Source organism: Lolium perenne, chromosome 1 (assembly GCF_019359855.2).
Source record: "Lolium perenne isolate Kyuss_39 chromosome 1, Kyuss_2.0, whole genome shotgun sequence".
Classification (NCBI taxonomy): Eukaryota; Viridiplantae; Streptophyta; class Magnoliopsida; order Poales; family Poaceae; genus Lolium; species Lolium perenne.
This window is the reverse complement of record NC_067244.2, coordinates 129764877-129781807: the sequence shown is the minus strand read 5'-3', so window position 1 is coordinate 129781807 and position 16931 is coordinate 129764877. Positions and strand designations below refer to the sequence as shown.

The following is a 16931-nucleotide window of genomic DNA, read 5'->3' as shown; positions in this document are numbered from 1 at the left end:
CTCTAGGTCTACCCGGTAAATAAGCTTGAGATGGCCTTTGATATGTGGTTTTCTAGTGCTCTAGTTCACCCCTTCCTAGATCTCCAAGGTGGGGGAGAAGATGGGGTGTCCATGGCGGTGTTGTTTAATAGATTGAGAGCCCTCAAAGCTGCATCGATGGATATCTACTGGAGCCTATCATCAGCAGCTCATCACGGTTAGCCTTGGGCCTCCTAGCTGCCAACTTTCATGGCCGTAGGGCGGCCGCTCTGAGCTCTGGTATTGGGAGTATGCTGTTGTTATCTCACATACTTCCTCCTGGTCGGCGAGCCAAAGTAGAGGATCTTTCAAAGTTTCTTTGCAGTGCCCTACGCCTGTCTCATCCCAAGTGTTGTTGTCCCCCGCGACGATGACGGTGGTCATCTTTTCTTCAAGTTTAGTGCAGAAGGACTCGATGGTGTTATCCATAATCTTATTAGGGACTTTTATTTAAAAGTTGAGGACTATGTTGTACTTTCTCTTTTCAATGAGGTCCTCCTTGCAAAATATAACCCACAGCTCCAAGTTAATGCACTTTCTGGCCCTTCATGTCGTGCCCTTCTTAAAAAAAAAAAGAGGTTGTCATATTCCTAAATAAAAGAGAGAGTGGTGAAAGAGGGAGGAGATTGAAAAGTCACTTTGAAGGACGGGCTCTGTGTAGCCTTTTTTTTTTTTTTTTTTGCTTTTTTTGAAATTAACATTTTGAAGTTTTAGTACTCCCTCCACTTCATATTAATTGACTCTAATATGGATGTATCTAGACACATTTTAGTTCTAGATACATCCATATTAAAGTTATTTTAGTAGAAAAAAATCCAAAAAATCCTAGAGATTAGCAATGATCAAATTCTGTTGTCTTGCAAAATCTAAATATGAAATAGTTTGTATTCCAAGAAAATATCTAAACAAAATGATGTACGTGCAAGATTTTTCTCTAAATTTTCTTAAACTTCAAAAGGCCGATTTTTTTTTTTAAAAAAAAGGGTCCATAGAGCCCGTGCTCTTAAACGACGCGTTCCAGAGGCGATTGCTTACCGAATCCTTTCCTCGACCCCTTCCACCCCTCGATTGACTAACAAATCCGATCCTTGTTGTCAAACTCCCGATTCTTTCCTCAACAACAGATTCATCACGACCTAATCCCCAACTCCTATCGATGGGCGGCGCCGCCGACAACGCCCGCAATCGAGGCCGGCTGGCCTCGATTCTGCTCGCCCGGAAAGCACGCTTCACCGACGCCACCAACGGCACCACGGCCACTGCCAAATCCAAAGATGGCTACACCATGGCGCTCTCCTTCTGGGTGGCCGACCCGCCGCAGCTCTCCCTCTTCTCCGTCCACTGCTCCAATCCCCCTGGTTCGCGATACGCCATCGACCCCAGTTTCGTACATCCGCCACGCGTGGTCGGCGCGGACGGCCCTTTCGTCCTCCTCCGCGCCGGCTTCTACGCCGCCGCCGGCACCCGCGAGTATTTCCTCTACAAGGCCGCCACCGGTGACGCCTCCCCGTCGCTCGACCGGATTCCTTCTCCCGGCGAGTCGCGTTATGATCGTGGCGATGATCTGCGCGGGGTCAGGGAGTTTGGCATCCTCGGCCACGGGGGCGGCGGGCACTATCTCGTGGCCGCTCTCCGTGACGCACCGTCGTCCTCGTCCGACGACTACCAGCTTCGAATCTACTCGTCCGAGAGAAAATCATGGAGCACCAGGACGCTGCAGAATCCATGCCCTGGGGTCGACAGGGTTGTACCCGACAAGGTGATCACGCTTGGACAAGGTGGCTTGCTAGGCTGGGTCGACCTGTCGCACGGCATCCTGGCGTGCGACTTGCTTCGTCTTCAAGATCCCGATCCCGATCCCACTGCTGCTGCTGCTGGTGGTGGTGTAAGCTTCTTCATCCCGTTGCCTCAGCCGTTGCCTGGAAACAGGTACAAACAGAAACATCCCATCCCCCCCGCCAAAAAGATGAAGATGCACCCTCTAGCGGAGGAACCAACCCCCTCAGCAAGCTGGTTTCGGGACATCACATGCGTCAACGGCGTGCTCACCTTCATCGAGATGGAGAATCCTGCTCCTCCTGAAAACGAGGATAACACCGTCTCCGATTCAGACTTGATCACGTGGCTTAAGCGCAAGGCCGTGGATAGCAACTCCAAGCTGCAGCTGTCCTCCTTTAGGGATGACTGGAGGGCTGTGACGTGGACTCGCAAAGTTTCGCCGCCATCGTCGTCACCGGCGGCTAACTGTTGGCGCCAGACACGCGTTGCTCATGTTGCTGACGTAAAGGGGAGTGAACAGCTGGTGACATTCAGGGACCTCTACTCAGCGTTCCCCGTCCTGAGCCCTGCTGACGATGGTAACGATATCCTCTATCTCAAATCTCACGCGGAACCTGCTCATCAGGATGGATGGGTGGCTGCTCTTGACTTAGAAAACAAGGCACTCAACGCAATTGCACAGTATTATCTTCCGGATTTTTGGTACTTCAACCATAAGTTTGACCCTCACCATCCTTTCCGTGCATGTACATTGCCTAGACATATGGATATTACTCCAGGTGCATGCTCTTGACAATCCTTATGTTCTTGTTAGTTATCTTCTTGTGACTGCTCTCTTTGTTTGTGCGCTTGGAGCCATTTGGTGGTGCCTGCATATTTGTTTGTGTGCTTATTTGCCAGTTCCCTTAGAAAAACAGGATTGGTGTTGCTTATGGATTTAGCCGTTTCTGTAGGCATTCAAGTCTCAGCGTTTCGCAATACCACAAAGGCCAGCAGCTCCGCAGATCAGCCAAGCGACACCTCGGATAGTGGTTCGAAAGAACCAAGCTCTCCACGGAGCCAATTCCAAAGGCAAGTTTCTTTTTCTCCATGGAAACTCTCTTCTGCTATATGATCCGATTTAAGATCAATTCATTCTAATATTTGATATATCTACTAATTAGTTTTACCTGATGTTGCCATGTTGAGATCTTTTGTTTAATTGACTTTCTGCTGTTTAGGGTATTTGAACTGGCTGAGAAATTAAGGCGTGAAAAAAATCCACCTGAGAGTATTATACAGAATGATCATATTTCTTCCCAGGTCCATCCTGTTGCAAACAATCTGGTATGATGAATTCCATAAACCCTGTTTTCTATCCATTTTCTCATCATCGTTGAGCAAGATTAATTAGAATGTACCATTCCGCCAGCCACCGCAGAAATTCTTCAACAAGCCAGATGGCCCTGGGTATGCATCGTTGGCCCTTGTACATGGTTGTCACAACTACCAGCCACTGTGGCCACCATCAAAACAACAATCGACATCTAGCAGTCCATTTGGACCTCATGAGGTAAAAACATTGGTGTTGTTCTGCTATATCCTCTGTTGAACTGTAGCCCTTGAACGGACCATCTCCGCTTCTGGCAAGATACATGTCCTTAGTAGTAATTCTCTCACGTGTGATGTCCTGACCGATGGACTCAAGTTGTAATGTTTTTTGCATCCTTGTATTGTGTATTTTGAAAGTAAGAGTAAAAAATAAAAACTATGGGCACCAAGTTCAAAAATATGTGTACAAGCAACTAAACTGTGACAGTAATAAATTCATTATTTGAGGTCATTGTAAGTAACTAAGACGAAATTATCTATTTGTGCCATGCTCTGATGTGCTACTTTTTAAGTGTTGCCTAGGTGTCAGTTTTCCCGTCATCTTATTATAAGCTGTTGCCTATGATTTCAGGCACCTTCATCACGCATCAACAGTTTCAATGGAGGCAGCTACCATGGGTATTATTCACAACAACTTTCTGCCCCTAACTCATTTGCCTATGGCGCATACACAGGCTATGGCAACATCCAACAGCAGTGGCAACAGCTTACCCCTACTCTGGAGCAGCCTATTGGTGCATCTTGGCAACATCCACCTCCTCCGGTGCAGCGTCAGCCAACACCTCATGAGGTAAAAACCTGTGGTATGCTCCTCTTTTAGACAGTAGTCATGGAAATTAAGATTACTTGTTCAAGACAGTTGTTGTTGGTAGTAGTTACATATGCAAAAGCCTTTTGTGTTCCAAAATGAAATGTAGGCAGGTGTCAAGACTATATGTAAGGTAATATCCTCTACTCCCCCCGTTCCAAATTATGTTGTATACAATTTTTAGTTGAATTCATTTTTTTAAAGTTAGACCAAATATATATGAGAAAGTATCAACATCTACAATATCAAACTTACACAATAAGAGCGTGAATAGGGAATAAAATATTTAAAGATTTGGAAAAAGTGTGGTAGAGCTGGTGCGCTCCACGCACCCACCCTTTTTTGGACTTTTTATTTTTCATATCTTTCAAATTATATAATATTTTGATTAGATTTTTTTGCAAGTCACTCAAAAATAAAATAGTTTGGAATTTTTTGTGCAAGTTCGAATTTTAAATTATTTAACATTCAAAATAAATTCCTGATATATTTATATTTATATACATAATGACATAAAAAAATCCAAAATATTTTTTTCCATATTCTAGTTGTTATATTTAAGTGATCTGAAAAATTTCAAGTTCAAAATTTTTGTGGTGTGAGAGATATATATAAATGGGAAGTTGTTTCACTTGTTTGCGAGGGGGGAAAATAGCTAGCACGTACGGATCTTAATGCAGTATAGATGGCCTAGATACAGGTGCGCACCAAGCACCTGCTCTAAAAGTCCACTCTCTTAAAGATTTTGTTCTAGTTCGTGTTACACACTGGGATTTTAAAGCTAAAAAACCGTGACATGTACCAGAACAGAGGAGTAAAGTTCTAGTGACCGATGTTTTGGTAGTTAGAGGAAATTTCTTATTGCAAAATGTGATTCCCTAATTTGTCCGTTTATTTTTTTTTCTTCCCTATTTAACGCTAGCTCTAAATTTCTTTCATAACGTGTTAAATAGGGCCTGAAAATACACTTTTACCCCTGGTACATTTTGTGACCACATATTTTTACAGGACGAAACCACATATATTTGGTCATGGTTAAATGACCGAAGGAGACCCCCTACATTAGTTTCAAGCAACAAATTTTAGTTCAAAAGTTTCGGATTATAATTCAAAAAACCTAAAAAATTTGGGCAGATACCTTGTAATTTGATGCCATATCTCAGACAGTTCATACATATCTATGCAAAATGCATCACACAACATCTACAAGTGGCATAAACATCTAGGTTCACAGATACATCACATCCAAGTTCACATTCACTTGGAGATTGGATGTGTTTGCATCAATCACGAAAATGGCTACCATGGTAGATATGTTCTCATCAATCACGAAAATGGCTACCGTGGTGGTTGTGTTTCGTCAACCATCAAACACCGTTAACTAACCGGTCATGCCGTCATCTGTTCTTCCACGGTTGTAAATTTGCCGTAGATAAGAGGCCCACCTTTTTTGAGATGCCCACCTTTTTTGAGATGCCCACCTAAGGCCTACTAAAGTTTAAGTGGCCCGGCCAACCTTACTTGGCCAATATAAAGTTGGCATGTTATTGTTTGGCCTGCAGAAGGCCTAGTGTTCTTGTAGATAGCCAATCACCGTATAATCCATGTATTTAGGTCCATGTACGATCTGTTACCATTTCGGTCCATTATTATTTAGGTCATTTTTTATGCATGTTGTTTTTGTCTGACAGTCTACGTGCTTAGGCCCATCAGTGGTATAGTAGCGGTCAGGCAAATTAGAAGCCCACTACTCTGCTCCGTAAATAACCCAGCACTGTTTCTGCTATAAGTTGGCCCACTACAGATCGGTCCCAGCAGCAGCCTGTTAAAGCTTGCGGACATTACCAACCTGAGGCAGCTAAGACCTGTTAAGAAGCCTAATACTGTTCCGTGGCCTCGAGGAACCATTTCTGAAGCTTCTCTGTTGGCTTGTTCTTAAGCCATTGGGATGCGCATGCCGGAAGGACAGCCAGAGCCGGCATTGCCATTATCGCTTATGAAGCTCTACACCATTGCCCAGTTGTACAACAGCACGTTCAATCTTCTTCAATGAAGATTAATTATGGTAGTATGAGCAAATTGTGAATTCTTTGCCATACAAAAGATGTGAGGATACATGCAGTTATGCACATAGGTGGATAGGCCCCATAAGGTAATGCATGTGTAGCGTGGATTATGGGAATGCTCTGTCAAGGACTGCAGATAGCTAGATCAATAAACCTGGATATTCTGCATATTTCTGAAATTTCAGTAAGAAATTCATGTATAAGGTATGCAGTAGTTCTGACTTGGGGCAGTGATTAATTCTTCACGTGCATGAATGTGGAGAGATGGCACTGGGGGATTCCAGCTGCAAGGTTAGTGGCCTGATCCTTGATTAGTCCTGTTAGATTTTATATGGTTCTGAAGTAATAGCCTGAATTTAGACTTGTTTCTATTTACGTGTTGTGCCATATAACTTTCTTTCTACCTGGCAATTTTATACCCCTAGCTACATTTTAATCTTTGACAACTCACCAGAATGCACTTATCTATGTGATCTTGAATTATGTTTCCTTCTGCTATTTGTTTCTTTGCATGAAAATATGCTCGAAGTGTAAATGATTAATTTTTTGAATCATTTTTCGTGCGGCCTGACAGAATCCCACATCATCTGCCACCACATTCAGAGGTGGAGTAGAAGCGCTTGCTCGTAGCGAAGCGAGGGCTCCAAGTCCATGGCAATGTTGTTGCGCTCGCAGCTTGAGATGTACTTGCTCCAAATGATCATCATCGATTGGAAGGGTGAGTAGACGGTGCTCAATGACATAAATCTGCACTGATCTTTACAATGATGTCTCAATTTCAATTAAATTTTGCTGTATGTTATCCATGACGTAACTTGAGACTGGAAGCTCCAAAAAAAATTTACAGCACAAGGGGGATGGTCGCTAGTGGTATGCCACGCCAACATTATTTAATGTGGTCTATATGGTCGTCTCCCTAGCTTATATGAGTATAAACACCAAGCACAAACATGTCTGTTGCTTCGCTGTCCGTTTATGACATTTCAGAAGTTGTAGACTCAAGGAAACATATCTCCATTGTGAGTAGTGCTCTATTCTGCAGCTCTGAATTTTCTGATATGGTGAGAGCTGACGTTGTGATTCTTTGATATATTCAAGAAACAATTGGCATCTACAAGATAAAACTGAAGGGAGATAGTAGCTTGATGCAGTTGAAGCTTTGCCAAGCTGTTTCGTGCCATTCATTTTTTTTCTTCCTGTGCACTGTAAACAAAAATAAAATAGTGTGATGAATGTTGTTCAGTTGCTTCAGATGGTATTTAATATTTTGCAGAAGGGACAAAGGTGTACATAGTTAACAATATTGGTTATTTTGCAAATAGCAGATGTGAGGCAGAAGTAGTATTCCTACTCACACGCACTCCTTTAAACCTCCAATTTCCTCTTTGTGATTCAACATACTAGAAATGCCCTCGGAGCAAATCAGAAACAAATATGCGGATAGTGGATCCCCATGTCTTAGTTAAATATTACTTTGTAACTTAGTGAGGAAACGAACTCCATGATGAGATCTATCCAACCTTCCTAGGAATCCATTTTAGCCATCATCTTCCTGAGAAATTCGTCATAAGCTTTGTCCATATCCAGCTTAACTGCACATAATCCAGATCCACCTTTTGTTTTCTTTGTTCAACCAACCTCGCCTTGCTCAGACACCGATCAGTCAGCAAATTTTGGAAACCGAGTTTCCACGAAAACGAAGAACCGTACCAATCGGTTCAGCCTAACTGAATGACCGGGCTTGTTCGGCTAACGCCGGGGTAGTCGCCACCGTGCTAACATGGGCCATCGGGTGTAACATGAGCAGGCAAGGAGATGGCTGTCGCACAGTGCCTGGGTGAAGTTGGCTCCAGCCGGCGTGCTACCCACACTCTTTGCCTCTGGTTTAATTTCTCAGCAGCCTGATTCATGTTCTCTTCTGCACCCAACCTGTCGGATGCCAGTATGAACTTACCAACTAGATTTCTTCAGAGCTCTGTGCTGGCATTCAGTAGTACAGGTTTGGTTGGTTTGCTTAGGTTGAGCCCAACAATTTCAGGGAGAAACCCCAATGTACTTTCAGGGCCCAAATGTCTGACGAAGTACTGCTCAATGTTCTTATTCGTAACTTTTTTTGGCAAATTAAAAAAACAGCTCGTGAAAACATTTTATTTATATCATGGGACGGAGGGGTAGAAGAGAGCGGTATGAGATTCTTTTTTATTGCTGCAACTTTCGCTACAACTTGCAAACTTGTTCAGAAACAAATGCGCCGACATTTCGCAGCACATCGTATACACCTACAGTTTATTTCCAGCGGTACACAAATAACCAAATTGCATCTCTCAAATTTCATTTCAGCTCTACCGATCCTTCACTGCAAACCCTTTTCCTGAATCTTGGCCTGTAGATGACCGACTGTAACCCCCATTACGGACTTCGTCTATGCTTTCATCTACAATTACTTGGGTGTGAGGATGTACATCTTGCAGTCATGAGGCGCCACCGAGGCGGATATTTGCCCCTGAGCGGAGGATGACGAGTGCTGCACGGCAAGACAGAAATTGTTGTTATGAACTCTGGAACCTGCAGTGCATTGTTAAGAAAATCAAAGAGCTCTGAAGAAAGCGAGCTTACCGCCCATAGATCACGGGCAGTGACGGCGGCGGATGCAGGGAGCCCAACGCTTGACCAGTATGCAGTGATGGTTGCCTGGTACCCCTGCCTGTTCCATAGAACCACGGCTTTCCTGTTGCCACTGAGCGGACCGGCCCATACCTACAAACAATTACGCAATTACAGACTCCGAATCATGCTATTTTTTTTTTGTCTTGCTGTGATATGGCTCAAACTTCGTCGTGGAAGCCAGGACTAAGGGGTTTGAATTGAGGCATACCTCCAAACCATTACTAGATTGCACCTTCTTTCCCTGGACGCCTAGGCTGTCTGTTATGAAAATTGTTGTTTGAGTACACTGAAATCCCATATGAAGAAGGTATCTTTGGCAAGTAAGTAAGATAATACTTGCCTTGGTTGACGGCGATGACCTCCGAGTTGCTGATTATGTTCTTTGTCGCCTGGCTCATGGAGCGCACATCGCACCCTATCAGAAGTGGAGCCTACACAATTCGAACCAGCATTGCAGTTAGAAATGTCGAAAATTTCAGAACTGAAGCAACAGTGTTAAATGCATGTGGGAAAAATAAATACCTTGGCAAGTGCCCAGATGCTGAAGTGCGAGCGGTACTCAGCTTCAGTCATCCCACCATTCCCAACTTCAAGCATGTCAGGATCTGAGATTGGAGCAGAACATCAGTTTGAATATAACAAATGGCTTGTCAATCTCCAATACTGGCACAGACTTGTCTGAAACTCCTACCGTTCCATCCACCAGGTCCGGCGTAGGAGGCCCATTTATCATTCTGGTCCGCACGGGATGTCATGCTGAAGTAACAATGTAACTTACGATCAATCCTGCTAATTCCAGTAGCTACTTGACCAAAATTCTAGAGTTGATGAAATGAGCAGCACCTGTTCCAGTTGTCGGCGATGTCACCAGTTGTCCTCCAGCTATTACCCATGCCACCTGCCCATGTAGCAGGGTTGTTGTCTCCCCTAAACAGCGAACCGCAGTAGTGTGAATCAGCAATGAATGATGTTGCTACTGCCCATCCTAATATCTTATGAAGAGCAAACTCACCATTCACAGAGTGAGAAGAAGATGTTCTTCCCGTATTTCTTGATGGCGTTGCTCATCTTAGTATATCTGCATGAGCCATGACAATTTACTTCGCAATCTAACACATAAGACTCAATGCACTGGTACTGTTTGCAGTATTGTTCTCTTTACCTTTCCACCACATTCCTGCCACCATTATTGCAGTTGTCGTACTTCAGATAATCAACTCCCTGTATTTGAGAAAGCAAGAAGTACAAGAACATCAGGATTTATTGTGTCAGTTTGGCATATGGCATTCGGTTAGTTTTAAGGTGCATACCCAAGATGAGAAAGTTTTCACATCTTGCTCTTCATGATCTAGTGATCCTGGCATTCTGAGACTGCACGTTTGTGTCCTGCCATGCATGGTCCCGGTTAGTTTCAGGCACATTGCCAGTTTGTCATTATACAGATTCGAGTTCTCTTGGGCTAATGCAGAGTAGTTGCTACAGTATGCTAACAGATTAATGTGTTTGCTATGATAGATTGGATGGCTAGCATACCCAGCATCACTGTAAACACCAAGCTTCAGCCCTTTTGCGTGCACATAATCTGCAAGCGCCTTGATGCCAGAGGGGAATGTTTGCCTATGTGGAACCATGTTACCCTGACAGCGATAACATTATAAATGTTACTCACATGCATAATTCTCCGCTTTGAAGACGTCTTCAAACATAGTATACACACGTACATGATTTGTTTTGAAAAATAGCAATTAACAATAATCTCTTGATGTTCAAAACTAGATTAGAGGAATTTCTTGAATCTATAAAAATACACTTTCACAGTTGCACTGTACTGAAAATGATACAAGTGGTTAGCAATGCTTTTATGCCAAGTTTATCTCCATACCTGGTAATCCCTGTTTTGTTCTGCCCAGCAATCGTCTGAAACAAAAGACGGGAAACATATTTGAGTAAGATTAAGACACTGTAGAAAATATTGCAGTAATTACGTCCAACTTGTCATGTAAAGCATGGTTAAGAGAGGGTATTCTTGAAGAAAATAAACATGGTTCAGAGATCACCCCATACCTATGTTGACATATTTATAGCCCAACTTCGCCAGACCAGTGTTGATCAGTGCATCAGCTGAAGGAAAGGAAACCGGTTAATCTATAAGAAAAGAGCTTTGTGTATGACAATTATTTCAATTGTGTAATTTGACACCATGAAATTCATTGCATTACTGTTGTAGTAACACAACGAGATCATCACAATGACCCAACTAGTGACTCGGTGGTTCTAGTAGTGACCAACCATAGCTGCGTGTCAATGGGGTCAGTACAATAGGAGCAGGTGCATGCCTCCTCTTATTAGAACTGGGTAGTTAGGCTGCAACAGTTCCAAGTCCGAGCCAACTTGTTAGTTCAGAAGTCCCTATCCTGACATATCTATCTATGAGCAACGTCATAGATTCTGGAGAGACCATTGCGGTCTGTGAGACTGTGACACAATGGTCAATTGATTTATTTATTTAATCCATTGGACCACATATGTTTTTAGACTGGTGAGAGAATTAATATATCCAGGCATCCAGAGCCATAAAAAACCTGATCAAGATATGTTCAGAGCTCTGCGCTACACAGGCTGTCAACATAAGCGATTAAATTCATCCCAATCCTCATCTGACAAAACATGTAATATTTTAGAAAAAACAATGGGGTCCTTTTCGCAATTGATCGGTTGGCCTAAACTATGGTTATGGGTCCTCATCACCCCTCAACCCTCATGAACATGAGAATCGAAGTTATTCTGCACACGAGCCCGTTCACATTCAGGATGGCAAACCATCTTCATATCTTATCGGCTACCTACAGGATGGCATGTGGACGTGCTCCTCTCAATGGATATAGCTAAAGCGTAACATGCTTGGGATATTTCCGTTCTTGAGTAGATTGGACCGGTTAAGCTGCTACTGTTACAAAAGCTACTACGTACCAACACATGGTTCCACTTGCTTGTTTTCTTTATGCAGATTTCCGGGACAAATGACGGAAAAAAGGCATCTCCGAATCACTCAAAGGCTGAAAAGGCGTCTCCGGATGTATGGACGAATGATTCCCAGATCAGATCCGTCTGCTCGAGGAATAAAGATTAGGCATTTGATCTAAAATATAGAAGATCGGGCAGGGATTCTGGAGGAGAGAATATGGCAAATGTGCACGGGTTGTCGTAGTGTTTGTATTGTTCGTGGCTTCGTGCAACTTGCTGCTTGCAAGCTGTAAGCAACGACCAACAGCAACTCGCCGCTCGGCAGCGAGTGAACTGGAGTGGTAGCTAGCTAGCTTGTGCCGGCCGACAAGTGTGAGGCGAGGTCTATATATCTGGCTCTTGGGGGCAACGCCCAGCGCCGACGCCCTCGAGTCTGCACAAAAATCTCTTGGATGGCTCGCCGCACCGACGACCCACCGCACAAACGTCCGGCGTGCCCGTGGCTGGTTCGCTCGGACAAAAAGAATCTAAACATGTTTCTCGGCTGGCTGGTAGCGAAGCTAATTGATTAGGGCTGTGTGACTTGTGTCTATGGCCTTTTCGATGAATCTTATCTTGTTTTCTTAGGCCAACACAGGGTTAAGTCGCTCCAAGGTCAGCATCACCGACCGATGCCTCCTCGAATGTTTGCTAACCTACTGTTACAGGGTTCGGATCGAGTTCCGGGCATGTTAGCAGTGACAAGGACGTGATGAAGGGCACAACGGCTTCGCAAGCGATTGGGCCGCATGTGCATTGAAGAACTGAAAGTGGGACATGAGATGGGGATTGGAGCAAGTGTAGCGTACCTGTCTCCCTGATGATCTCCTCGTTGATCTGGCAGGCGAAATGGTTCCAGCTGTTCCACCTAACACACATTTCGTCAACAGGGTCAGATTAGATTACCAGATAAAATTGAGACCCATGACGACGCTTGTCGGAAGAAAAATCGTGACCTGTGACTGTGTGTTCATCAAAAAGAATGGTTGCCACCCAGGATGAATTATCGTCGACACAATGAAATTAAAATGTTTGCTTCTTCTAGTCTAGTATGGAGTACGTGCTACCCCTTTAGCGCGAGTCAGTTCCAAATTAATTATCGCAGATTTGTCTAGATTCACATGTATCTACGCACTAAAAGCGTCTGAATAATGTGTATCTATACAAATCTGCAACATTTAATTTCGGATGGAGGAAATAGTACTCGTTACAACGTGCCAGCATGTTCATCATCCACTGAAAAACACACGGCACCACCGACACACGGAATTCCCCCATCGATCCATGGTAATCAAAGAAGAGGCAAGTCGCCTCATATACCTACGCCATGATGAAAAATGATCGATGAAACGGAAGCACGTTTAGGTTGCACTCTATCTACAGTCAAATAGTATACGAAGCGGAATGACCTATGTCAAGGGACAGACACAAAGACCAAAAGAGTAAAGGGAAAGCGCATAGCTAGGCCGTCGCATCTTTTCCCTCTTCTATGGGCATGCTTTATTCTTCTGTTGATCCTCTTTTTTCCTTTTTGTTTAGAGAAAAACATAAGTTCCATGCTGATTTTTTATATCACTGAATTGACATGTATAGACGGTTAGACACTATCAAAAGGTGATAATAGGATGTACTACCTCCGTCCCATAATAAGTGATGCGGATTTGTTTATATTTATATGTATCTACGCACTAAATCATGTCCAGATATGTGTATCTGCATAAATATGTGACACTGTTATGTATCTACGCAATAAAGTACATCTAGATATATATGTATATAGATAAATGTACGATACTTATTATGAAATAAATGGAGTATGAAAAATACTCTAGAGCATGCTCAAGTATACAACTATGCCAATATGGAGGCTAGGGAAAAGAATCCGTTAGGTGCTGCGTGGATGATGGGGGCAGAAAAGAAAACACCAACCACATGCGTGCACGCGTGGTTGCCCAAGCATTTATCCCATCTTATCGAGCCCAAAGGAAAAGAAAATCTAGTAGGGAGACGAAAAATGAATAAAGGAAACGGAAATATTGCGTGGAGGAAGACAAGGAAGGAAAGGGGAGTTTGACGAAAGCGTCCAGGCCATGATGAAAGCAGAGCGACCCAGTCGGTGCTTTGCTGCAAAAGATTTGGCCATGCACCTTTCTCGCTTACGATGCAAGCCAGCGACATGCAGGCATCATACAGTACTAGAGTCGAGTGTCACTTTCCTCGCGCGAAAGCTACTACTCCTACCATCATCCACGGCGACGGCAGAATCTCGAAACCGTATTTCTGGAGCGCGTTAATTAAAACAAAAAAGTTTCTTGGTTCGTGCAGATTATTGGGCCGCAGCGTGGGGCGGAGGATACGAACGCACGGCCGCACAGGGTAAGAAAACGAAGAAGAAACGGTCAATGGCGGCGTAACGTACGTACCCCATCTGCGGCGTCCTGCCGAGCCCGTTCTCCGCCGCCCTCCGCCGCGCAACCGACGACGCGTTCCCCCCGTACGCCGCCAGGGGTGGGCCCGTCACCGTCCCGGGCGGGACGGGCACCCTTGCTCCGGCCACCGCCGTCGCCGCCACGGCGAGCAGCGCGAGCAGCAGCGAGGCGCGCGCCATGGCTCTCCGCTTCCGCCGCCGACTGGAGTCTGGAGCAGAGGAGGAGGTGGGGTGGGGGCCGGTGATGGCAGGAGGAGCGCCGGTGAGTGAGTGACTGCTGGGACGCGCTTGACCGGCGCCTTTATATAGGCCCGCGCCGGCCCCACCGGTTCCGAAATGATTTAATGCGGATTTATTCCCTCCCTTTTATTTCGAACTTCAGATTTATTTTCTGCTTATCGTTGTTTGATTAAAGAGATTATGGCAGTGTTGGCTGCATTTTCTTTGGAACCACGTACGTCGTGCTCACCCCTGTTGCCCTGTTGGCAAGTGCCTTGACGACCTATTGACTTGTGTCGTGGTGTTTATCCTCAGGATAGGTATTTCCGGAGTAGCAGTATATATCATTTAAAGATCACAATGAAAATAAATGATATGGTGTCATTCCTAATAATTAATTAAAACTATTTAAATTTCAGTAGAAAATTGCCTTGAGTAGGGAAGATAAATGGTACGGTAGGGAAAATAGTTTTCTCATATCTTTTAAGAGAGCGTCTCTTAGCTATAATAGCCAATCCTCTCTTCTCTTTATTCATTATCTCTTCTATATCCAAAGCAGGAACCAACGCACCAACTGTAAAGAAAGGCCAGCGTCACCTAATTATGCATCCCCTCATAAATAATATGTGCACTTTCGAGTTTTCTCTTAAGTCCTAGCTTTTTAAGTTTGACTCGCTTTATAGGAAGAACAAACAATACTTACAAAACCGAATTAGTAAAGTAGATGCATCTTGGAATGTAGTGTCGTAGTATTTCATCACATAAGTACTGCTAACGGTTTTCTATAAAGCTGGTAAAAAACTTATTAAAGTTTAACTTAGGACAAAACCTAAAAGTAGATTTAGTTATGGATACATATAGTACGTGCTTAATTTTGTACTCGCATGGCGGTACTCTCTCTCTGTTCGAAAATATGTTCCATATAATTTGTTTGACTAAATTTATGTGAATAGTACCGGGGTCTACAATATCAAACCAACATTACGAGAGCCACCATGACATATATTTTCATGATACATGCATTTGATATTGCAAGGTATACATGTTTTTTCTCTATAAATAGTCAAACTCTATAAAATTTGAATTTGACTGAAAGTTATATCCAAAAAAAAATCGAAGGAGCGAGTATTTGGTGGGCCCCTCTGGATAGGCTGGGTAGTATGTTAGTGAGATAGAGTGGGATGCCGTGCGAAGGAGGGAGTATTTGGTGGAACACGAGAGATATTCATCTCCATGGATGCACTAGTAGAAAATGGCCCATTGATGGTATTGCGAAATTGTCACTAAATCATCTAACAATTATCATCTAACATTGTACACTACTACAAAAATCATATAACATTTTACACTACTACAAAAATCATCTAACATTTTCACTAACAATAAGTCTTATAATTATCTATCTATCAATTTCACTAGCAATCATCTAATACTTAACTATTTAACAATTCACTACAAAGCATGTAGTGATTACAACCTAATTCATATATCAATATAACATAATTAAAAATTAATCATCTACAAAATCTACAATATATCATAATCCATCTATACAATCTAACATAATTACAAATTAATCACCTACAAAATCCACCATATTTCATCTCTAAATCTACCATAATTAAAATAAATCATCTACAAAATCTACCATAACTCATCTATAAATATATAAATATACATATACCGTAATCCGTCTATAAAATATACCATGATATCAAGATACCCATGTAATGATATGTCCTTGTGTTGCCTTGCCTATTAGCTTTTGTTGCCTAATTGATGTTGTTGCCAAATGATATGTCCTTGTTGCCTCTAATATAGAGCATGATCAAGTGATGATTATTTTTGTGGGTTTGAGATTTGATTTGAATTCACTTTCCAGGTTGCTGAAAAACAAAAACTCCCTAATTTTTAATTTCTTCCAGGAATTCTTCCTGGAATATTTCCTTTGAATTATATATCAAAATGGATTCACCAAAGCGTGTGTGCATGTAAAATAAAAGAAGAAGGTAATGTTGACCAAAAGAATAAGATGGAAATGGTGTTGATGGTGTGTTGAGCAAGAGATTATAGTGTAGATGGTGTGGATAGGCTAGTCAGGTTTTTAGCTTAGGGTTTTATTTTTATTTTTCATGTAGTTTGTATTAGGGTTTTCCAAGAATAGACATTAGTGGTTTATTCCAGTATGTAATTAACTTTCTAATTGTTAGAGAATGATAAAGACATTGAGTTTGTATTGTTGCGATTTGTATTATTCAGATATGAATTTTTGAATCCGGTACTTATTATTTATATTCAAATATGAATTTGAATATATGATGATATATATGATTTGAATTTTGTATCGATGTTATTCTAGATAGTTGGTGGGAATATTTGAATTCAAAGACTTTGGTTTTTTATTCAAATTATTTGAATTCAAGTTTTCCTTGGTTAAAATGTTTTCAATTGGTTTAAAGTTATTATCACACAGTGCTAAACAATAATTGCAAATAAGATTACGTTTTCAAGTTTTAGATTTGCCCCAAATTTTGAATTACTGAAAAGGTCATATCAAACTTTTAAGGAAAAT

At 42.6% G+C, this 16931-nt stretch overlaps 2 protein-coding genes across 2 annotated transcripts; one reads left to right on the top strand and one right to left on the bottom strand.

The window, feature by feature from the left end:
• Positions 1 to 1052: 1052 nt before the first annotated feature.
• LOC127301995 (uncharacterized) lies at positions 1053 to 4389 on the top strand. Its single transcript, XM_051332327.2, has 5 exons — positions 1053 to 2576; positions 2751 to 2868; positions 3018 to 3123; positions 3209 to 3349; positions 3740 to 4389. Exons 1-5 carry the CDS (start codon positions 1175 to 1177, stop codon positions 3986 to 3988), a joined length of 2016 nt encoding a protein of 671 aa, XP_051188287.2. The 5' UTR covers positions 1053 to 1174; the 3' UTR covers positions 3989 to 4389.
• Positions 4390 to 8214: 3825 nt separating this feature from the next.
• On the bottom strand, positions 8215 to 14418 carry LOC127301986 (alpha-galactosidase). Its single transcript, XM_051332310.1, has 15 exons — positions 14136 to 14418; positions 12522 to 12580; positions 10774 to 10830; positions 10592 to 10626; positions 10243 to 10346; positions 10020 to 10095; positions 9872 to 9930; positions 9722 to 9787; positions 9553 to 9636; positions 9401 to 9465; positions 9232 to 9314; positions 9046 to 9140; positions 8918 to 8963; positions 8659 to 8799; positions 8215 to 8566 (listed from the first exon to the last, which is right to left on the bottom strand). The coding sequence occupies exons 1-15, from the start codon at positions 14318 to 14320 to the stop codon at positions 8483 to 8485; spliced, it is 1239 nt and encodes a 412-aa protein (XP_051188270.1). The 5' UTR covers positions 14321 to 14418; the 3' UTR covers positions 8215 to 8482.
• Positions 14419 to 16931: the final 2513 nt, after the last annotated feature.